An 8,931-nucleotide genomic window follows, 5' to 3' on the forward strand; every position below is an offset into this window, starting at 1 on the left:
TTGCTAATGTTACTTATATCACTACCTACTATTGACTACTAATACTAATAGTAGTAATTCCTTACTATGATACTACTAACTACAGCTAATTACAACTAGTGCTAGCATGATTTTGAAACAGGGAATTCACTGTACCATAACTAATCGATTTTTCAAAGAAAATAACCAAAACTTCACTTCCATTGACACTGAATTGCAGGAAGCAAATTTAATTATCTGAATTTTCAAGGCTCAATGCTAAGTTCAAATATCGAAGAGCTTTGTTCATCCTAAGAGTGATAAAAAAAAATGTATTGCCAATGCTAGATCTTTAACTCATGCGTCAAGATCCATTAAAAATCGGCTAAGAATCACGAATTAGATAACAAAACTAGTATGAACACTCGGATTTGTAATAATTTCTATCAAACTCCACAAAACATGCAAAATCTAATCGATTTACAAAAGAAAACAACCGAAATAGGAAAAATGACAAAAAATCGTCTAAGAAGAGCAAAATCAAACGTTACAAATGAAAACAACACAGACGAACAAGATGAGCTAAAATCGATGAAGAATAGGAGGAACTACAAAGACAAGAAAGCTACAGAGATAATTGTTTTTAAGAAATCGAATCAATCTCTTTCAAAATTTGTTTTAGAGATGAAGATTTTTAATAATTTTGAAAAGCTCTTAAACAAATCAAGAGAAGAAGAATCTAATTTAAAATAAATATACCTGACTTAAAAATTAAATTAAAATTAAGATGGAATAATAGAATTCCATACATTTCAATTTGAATAATTTGAGAATCACTCTTCAATCTCGAGAAGTAAATTCAGATAGTAATTTATGAAAATTATCAATCTCTCTTAGTTACCTCCTATCTCGACCTTAATTGCGCTATTTTTCAAGGGTTTCTTTCTATATCTTTCATCTCCTTGGTCCCAAATGTTGTTAAAGAGAAATCGAAAGAGATGTTATTTCAGATTTTGGGATAGTTCTTCTCCGACTGATAGAGAGAGAAAGATATGTTTTAATTTTAGGGGATTTATGAGTGACTAATAGCGAGAGAGAGAGAGAGAGAGAGAAAGAAGTTTCATATTTTGAGTGTTTACAAGTTCTTCTCCGACAGTGAGAGAAAGAGATATATATGAAGCCAATGAATTAAAAAGGGAAGAGACTGCAAAAAAAAAATTTTAAAAATTACACTTGTAGCAACAGATCTTTTGTTCCGCCCTTATCATTCATAACCGAAGAATTGAATAATATTGTTGTAGTGTCATCACCAAAAAAGAGATATCTCTTTTATGTTAAATATTTTAAGAAGGCATGACACATAAATTAATTTTGACTTCTAGGTTGTTTGAATTTGCATTTCACCCATTTAAAATCCGGAGAGCCAAATTTGTCAATAATGTACACTCGATTTAAATAGAAATGAATTATTTGAATGAATCATTGACTCATTCGTTAAATAGGTGGAACTTTAAACGAAGTGGACAACCAATTCTTTGTTTTTAGCTAATTAAATATGTAAAATTTTGTGAAAAATTTTCTATTGTGAGATATGAATTTTCTAATAGACTTTTCTTATAATTAAATGACTGAGATGTCCTGAGGTATATCGAGAAAAATCAATGCTTGTTTCCGAGGAATCAAATTAGCTAGGATTCCGAATGTTAGACTAGTTTAGATCTGATTTTCTATTATTAAAATTGATAAATTATTAAGAGAGTTATTTATTTCTTATATTAATTTTAGGAAGAATGATTCAAAGGACTTTTTTTTTGTGTACATATTTACAATAAACAAGTGTATTTTAATCATTCTCCCAAAATTTTATTAGGATTCATAATCACTACAACAAATGTGTCAATTAGGAACGGTTTATTACCGTTCCTAAGCCACTATGAACCGGCTGTCTTTAATCGAGGCGTCGTTAATGAGGTTGAACGGTTGAAAGCCGTTTTATATTTCATGATTTGGAACGGTTAAAAACCGTTCCAGATATCGTAATTTGGAACGGCTTAAAACCCGTCCTAATCTGCGGCTTTATATAACAACACACAATAACCCAATAAGATTTGAGACATCGGATTTTATAGAACTGATGTCCTACGTCTAAGACTTCAAACATCAATTATAAAACGATATCTAAAATTGTTATAAATTGATATCTAAATTTTTTTTTTTTTTTTTTTGCTACTTGCCTATTACCCACGATTAAAATAGATCCAAATAAAGAATATCGAGGTTCTCTATCACATTAATTTATACACAAAAAGAGTTGCAATGAGTCATAATTTACAAATCCAAAATTACAATGCATCGATAAGCCATTCATAATCATTACACAAGCACAAGTGCTTACAAAGAAGCAATGCCATCACTCCCATCCCTCCCTATCTTCTTTAAGATCCACACAATGCCCGCAACTACTAATAAAAGAATTCTTTCGTATCACCACATTGCATACTCCCACGATGAACTTCCGCACCTTCAAAAGAGTGTTTGAAACAAGTGCTCCTAATCAACCAAAGATGATGTAGATAGCTGTCTAATCAATTATTTCACTATCTATGGAACACAATAAATAGCTATTGTTTTACAAAAAATTATTGATGGAAGAATGTGATTCATGTCAATATAGTCGGGATAGAGGTGGTGATGATTATATAGCAAAAATTGTCGTGGGTCATAATGGTGATGATGATGATGATGATGATATAGCAAAATTTGTCACAGGTTATAATTACTAGCACAAATGTAGTAAAAAGTCATTTTCCCAAAATGTGACTCACCTAAATTTCACTTTTATAAGGATCCCAAATTTATCAAAGTCCATGTCATGCTCATCTGAAATACATCATAAAAAACGAAATGAAAACCAAGGGAATTGTTTTAAAAGTAAATTTGTTAACAGCCGTGGGAATGAAATTAAGTACCTAATAAAACTTCTCCAGCAACAGCCATCTCTTGGAAGTTTCGACTGAATGTCTCGTTTATCTGAGCAACAAGGTTTCTCAAAGTTGGAAGCCAGTTTTCCTGCAAAATCTCTTGGATCAGAAAATTATTTTTCAAGCAATGACAACTAGTTTACAATTCTACAGATATAGAAAAAGTATATGGATAAACTTTCAGAATAATAAGGAGAGAGAAGACAGAATGGAGAAAAGAAACAACAGGACTAGCAGATATTACAATCACCAAAAAATTAAATATCTGTATTTTCACCTTCAGACTGTCTATTTTACTTAAACACCGTTTTGTAACAATGACTTCTATCTGTAGGAAAATGGTGAAAATGGATATCAAACAACTAAACACCCAAAAAATGATAAAATTACCTTACGCTGACGATTTTCATATTCTTCCAGAACATTGTGGTTTAGAAAAAGAATAGAATTTGCTTCAGAAATATTATCTTGAATTCCAGCTTCCAATTCCTCAATAGTACCAGGCATCTGCAATTAGAAAAAGTGCGAAAATAGTGAACATTAAGCTTCAAGGAAGCCTAATCCAATTAGGCAGATCCAATTATATTACTTGAAAAATGGTCAAAAAGGAAAACCAAACAGCACAACCTTCAACTATCTAGTTGTAAATATAGGTTCGATCTATGTAGACATTTGCATCCATTACATATTGTTTGAATGGTTAGTTCATGGAAGGCAGGTAAGATTGTGCTGTGTACCCACATTAATGTTCACCAAAACTGAAATATAGTGACAGCCACAACTAATGATGTGATGTGGATTGAAAATACAGACTAAAACAAAGTTCATAAATAGTCAAAACCTATGCAGCCTTACCGAAGAATGTGTGGACTCCAGTGGCTATAACAATGGCCTCGATTTCACCTTGCTTACAAGTGGACCCAGAGAAGACTTCATCACCAGGGTTATTTGTAACTGGTAGGGACTCTCGAGTGCGGGCTTTCCTGTGTTTTATTTTTTTTTTTTCAAGCATCATAATAGCTGCAATTTCCATGACCCATGATAGATGAAGTGTTATTATTAAAGAAGAAATTGATAAAAGCTTACCCTTAGAGCAATCTTCTTGAATTTATTCATCGTAGAGAAACGCATGAGGCGTGATAAGACAGTAGAGTCTAGAGGTTTATACGGGGGGAACTCCATCATCCACAATCCATGGGTGACCTGTTAGTATAGAAACCCACTATCACACTCACAAGGAAGAATCAAAGGCATAATACTGAAAAAATTAAGCTCACTTACACAGAACTTCATGAGTAGTCAATCTATCCTTTGGATCCCTTTCAAGCATTTTTCGTATCAGATCTTTTGCATTTTCTGAGATTTCAGGCCATGGTTCAGACTCAAAATCTATCTTCTCTTCTAGAATCTGTTTGAGGATGGAATCCAAATCTTTGTCTACAGTGAACAAGTGATACAATTAAAAGTTGTTAAAATACATAGCATGGATAGAAAGTAATAAACATGTTAGAGGTTGATACAATAAAAAGTTGTTAAAATACATAGAAAAGTTAACATCACCAAAAATAGTGTTAAACTTAAAATGAAAGAACAGATGCAAAGGAACACCGCCTCGAATATAAACTACTTTTTTAATGAACAACTAATATTTTATTAGAAAGAAATCAAAAGGGTGAGGGGACAAGAGCAGCACTGAGGATAGAAGGTTCCTGAAATTAATATCCTGGGTATGGTCGACGAATATTTGATTGTAATCTCTGCTAATAATGACAATCACTCAGCTAGAAACAAAATCCCGTGAAAAGAATTCCTTCAGAATAGAATATTAAAAGCAAATGTCATAATATATGTTTCATAAAATGTTCTACTATACTCTTTGTAAGAGGCAAGTGGGAAAAAACTTGGAATCTATTGGTGATGATTGTCTTCTGAAAGTGACATGGCAGTCACATACCTTCAATAACCTTAGCAGGGCCTAACTTTGCAAGAGCACGCTCAACTTCTTCACTAACCTGTTTTGCATTCAATGAAAATAAAAATTAAATAGGAAATACAATAAGCACAAATTCATTGCACCAACTAGACAACTAAATGAAAGAAAACTTTTTTTTTTAATAAATATCAAATCAGAAGAACAATAAGTCAAGTGAAAAAGTAGAAGAAAACACCTAGACACAAAAAATAAATAAATAAAAATAGAACAAAGCAAACAAACACCTCCCTTCATCTCGCCACTACTTACCGATTCTCATATGAAAATGAAGTCCTCAAAAAAGAAAAACCTATATTCTTCAAACAAACTTATCCCAAAAAATAAGACACCTAATAAGGTGATGATTCCGTATCCACTACGCTCTTTCCTTCGGATATATATATGTTCCTCTTCTTCTAGATGCTCCAAAAAAATGTAAGAGAAAGAAAACTCCACAAAATTCTCTAATGTGATCTAAAAGGAGAAGAAATCCAACTTGGGAAGATAAAGCATTGACTTGGTGAATACCCATAGGACACAAAAAGTATGACCAAATAATTCGAACTAAATTGCGATTAATTAGAATATGATTAACAGATGAGAGATGAAATAATCCACAATCAGAATCTTATTAAATGCAGCAAACGAAATGAAAAAGACCACCTTAGAGGGAACTCAAACCCAGATGAAGGATGTAGGGAAAGAGGTTCGAGAGTTTGACTGCGATTCAAAGAAGCACATGACTGGAAAATTACATTGCAGCTCTTTACTCCATGCCCAAACATTCTCATTTGAAGAACAGATTGGGGTATCAAATCTAAGACTGCCAAGACTAGCTAAAGAATCAACCTACAAGTCATTAAAATTTCTCCTAAAATCAAGGTCCGAAGATGTCTCACCCTTTGCCATGGCACCACGAAATTTTGCATCGGTAAATTTTACTCACCCGGAATAGCACACAACTCATAAAACTGGGATTTAAGAAGGGACTCGCTAAACTCAAAGAGAACTCCCTTGTATCATAGGGCACCAATTCACAGAGCCGCCTGATAGAGGCCACCATATGCAAATTTGAAGGCATAAGCAATCACAAATGTATTCTTTGTATAGAAAGAGGGAAAATATACATTGAGTTAGAAGCAAAGAAAAGTGACAATAAGGAAAAGGAACTGTAAAGTTTCCAAAGATTAGATGGTCCATTTCTAATGTTATGAAAAGTTCATATCTGTGATTCGAGTAGTGCATAATATGTTGATTAAACGACAAGATTGTAATTGTATATTATACTTTTTACAAAAACATTATAAATAAAGGAGGGATCAAAGTATTCGGTCGGCATCATAGTTACTGTCTGCATACTTCACAAAAACACCTTAATATTACGAAAGGAAATGGTACTTTCCAAAAATGTCACGCAACCATTAAAAAAAGAAAGAAGTAAAGAAAACTTGAATAATCACTGTATAAGAGGTTGTTTATCTTACAACTCTGCGAAGAATAGGCTCCAATGATGAGCAAAGTTTTTGAAGGCTATCCACCTTGAGAGCCTCCACAATTACACTGCACGATATATGTCAATAAATATCACTCAAACAGAATAGCTAAAGGTCATACCCAATAAAGCATCCAAAGAAAAAGAACATGCCCAAGCCAACAGAACCAAAAGCCTTCTTAAGAGGTAACTATAGAGCATGAATATTTTTAAGTCCAAACTCAAGTTTCATAAAATTAAGAATACGTGAAAATGAATCGGCAAAAATAACCCAACTTCTTACGAATGTAAGTGAGACTTCTTATGAATGTGTCACAACTTGTCGATAACAAACTCGTATATTAGACAACTGATTTTATACACATGCACAAATGCATTTAACTTGGTGAGGCACGTCGTAATTAAATTCGTGTTTTTCTCGTTTTCTTCGTCATATATTACATTATAGCCCAAGTGAAAACCATACTCAACCTTTTATTGATCAAAAGCACATGTTCGACAACTAGGAGTATCTCCCTCACTTGAGTGAGGCCACTCCCAAATTCTGCATGGTAGATCCAGATACTATCACTAATTTCAAGTTATATTTAGATATCTTTATGGGTGTACTAGCTCCTGGGAAGCTTGTATTGTTCTGTTTGTTTCTATTAGTGCTTCTCTGTTTGCCTTGAATACGAAAGGTTAGGTGATTCAAGGAGTGTGTTTGTGTGTGATATGAGATGCTTTTCATCAAGATACAAATGAAAATCATCTATGGTTCCTATCCACTTTCACGTCAAGAAGTGCAATATGAGGTTCTAGCTTGAGGTCACTCCAACATGACTCGTTTTTTTAAAAACCAAAACATTGTAAAGAACATTTAGAAATAGTTATAATTTTTAAAAATTAAAGTCTTCCCCAAGAGACTGGTCAAGGGTCATGGCATCAGTTTTAATCAAATATTTAACAAAACATGTAAGAGGGAATCAATTCAACAAGAAATAAACTCTTCAAAACCCTATCATTCATAATATTGATCAACTAAAAAAGATCTAGGCTAAGAGAGGAATATATGAATCAATCAACATAACTGATCAATCTGAAACACCTAAATATAGCTAATTACAATATAGGCAACAGGGAAAAGAGGGAATCAATAAAGAATCTGATCACCTCAGCAAAGTTGCCTTTTTTTTTTTTTTTTTTTCAAAGATCAAATCAAATTTATTATATCCACCACTTTCATTTAAATTCAACCGAAAAAAAAAAAAAACAACACCAATACAATTTATTCTCCTATCAGAGTAATTATGACAAAAAGCCTCACTTGGTTTTTTTTTTTTTTTTTTTTTAAAACGAAAAAAATCCATAGCTCATGACAAGTATTCATCATATAGGGCATCATTTTGTACACTAGAAATCGTAGATCTGACTTTTTTATTATTTGAAGCAAATGAAAACTACATAAATATTTTTCACATATCAGAAAACAAAATAAAAAGTGTGAAAGAAAAGTAAACATTTTTTATAAGAACAAGCAGCAAAATGAGGGGATTGGAGTTGTTGTTAACCTCTGGACATTTAAAAATGATTTATGTCTTCTAGGACAATAACTAAAAAATCCCACAAACATTAACATGAATAGGCAAAACTAGTTCATTTAAACCACATTGTTTCCAGTACAAAAGAAAATCAAAAACATCAAAATAAGGTCAAGAGATCTAAGATTGAATCCAATGTAAATCAGAACTGTGAGATAATAGAACTAACAAAACTGTGTTTAATCACATCTAAAAATCTAAATCTTCAATCCAAATCCCTAATACAATCTATATAAAGAAAAGAGGGATTAGAGAGAGTACCTAGCCCGAGAGATAGATTGAGCGAGCGACTGAGCAAGAGAGAAATGAAATTGAGGGAGAGCGACTGAGATCAAGCGAGCGACTGAGCGAGAGAGACGACCGAGCGAACGACTGAGCGAGAGAGAGATGAGATCGAGGGTGAGCGACTGATCGAGAGAGAGAGACGATCGAGAGAGAGAGAGAGAGAGATGAGATCGAGGGAGATCGAGAGAGAGAGAGATGAGATCGAGGGAGATCAAGAGAGACGATCGAGAGAGCGAGAGAGACGAGAGAGAGGCGATCGAGTGAGAGAGAGACGAGAGAGCGACTGAGAGAGAGAGAGAGAGGGACGAGTGAGAGAGACGCCTGAGAGAGTTCTACTGCACTTTCGTTCCATCTAAAGAGACGGATATTGGGTCGGATAAAACGGTTATTAAAAGTAAAACGGTTTAATATCGTTTTTTAATAAAAACGGCTTAATACCGTTTTAACCTAATGTTCCAATTTTGCAATTTTTTTGTAGTGATACCTCAATTAAGGGAATAAATCTGACTACATTCTTCACATAAATCACTAAATAAAAGATAAATGAATAAAAATTTGCTAGCCTAGCGAGTATTCCCACCTTCTTGTGAGACTAATCCACTTGGGTTGTTGCACATATCATCCTACCTTGTCATGTGTCACTATGGGTAAGTAGTGGCATTT

At 33.3% G+C, this 8,931-nt stretch overlaps 1 protein-coding gene and 1 long non-coding RNA gene across 5 annotated transcripts; both read right to left on the reverse strand.

Moving 5' to 3' along the window:
- Positions 1-2,188: 2,188 nt before the first annotated feature.
- On the reverse strand, positions 2,189-4,509 carry LOC147406831 (structural maintenance of chromosomes protein 5-like). 4 transcript variants are annotated; one of them, XM_086435115.1, is made up of 7 exons: positions 4,221-4,502; positions 4,026-4,142; positions 3,795-3,922; positions 3,330-3,446; positions 2,928-3,027; positions 2,784-2,838; positions 2,296-2,508 (listed from the first exon to the last, which is right to left on the reverse strand). In XM_086435115.1, exons 4-7 carry the CDS (start codon positions 3,444-3,446, stop codon positions 2,421-2,423), a joined length of 360 nt encoding a protein of 119 aa, XP_086291241.1. In that variant the 5' UTR covers positions 3,795-3,922; positions 4,026-4,142; positions 4,221-4,502; the 3' UTR covers positions 2,296-2,420. The 4 variants fall into 4 exon arrangements, 2 of the variants coding, with proteins under 2 accessions (XP_086291240.1, XP_086291241.1); XR_015176610.1 differs by having other exon boundaries at positions 2,189-2,508; positions 3,217-3,446; positions 4,026-4,509; XR_015176611.1 differs by lacking the exon at positions 2,928-3,027 and having other exon boundaries at positions 2,196-2,508; positions 4,026-4,506.
- A 57-nt stretch (positions 4,510-4,566) lies between these two features.
- Positions 4,567-8,585, reverse strand: LOC147406832 (uncharacterized). Its single transcript, XR_015176612.1, has 3 exons — positions 8,245-8,585; positions 6,396-6,471; positions 4,567-4,951 (listed from the first exon to the last, which is right to left on the reverse strand). It is a non-coding gene; the product is annotated as an uncharacterized LOC147406832 (long non-coding RNA).
- Positions 8,586-8,931: the final 346 nt, after the last annotated feature.

This window comes from Akebia trifoliata, chromosome 3, assembly GCF_017979445.1.
Source record: "Akebia trifoliata isolate Shusen 1 chromosome 3, ASM1797944v1, whole genome shotgun sequence".
Taxonomy (NCBI): domain Eukaryota; kingdom Viridiplantae; phylum Streptophyta; class Magnoliopsida; order Ranunculales; family Lardizabalaceae; genus Akebia; species Akebia trifoliata.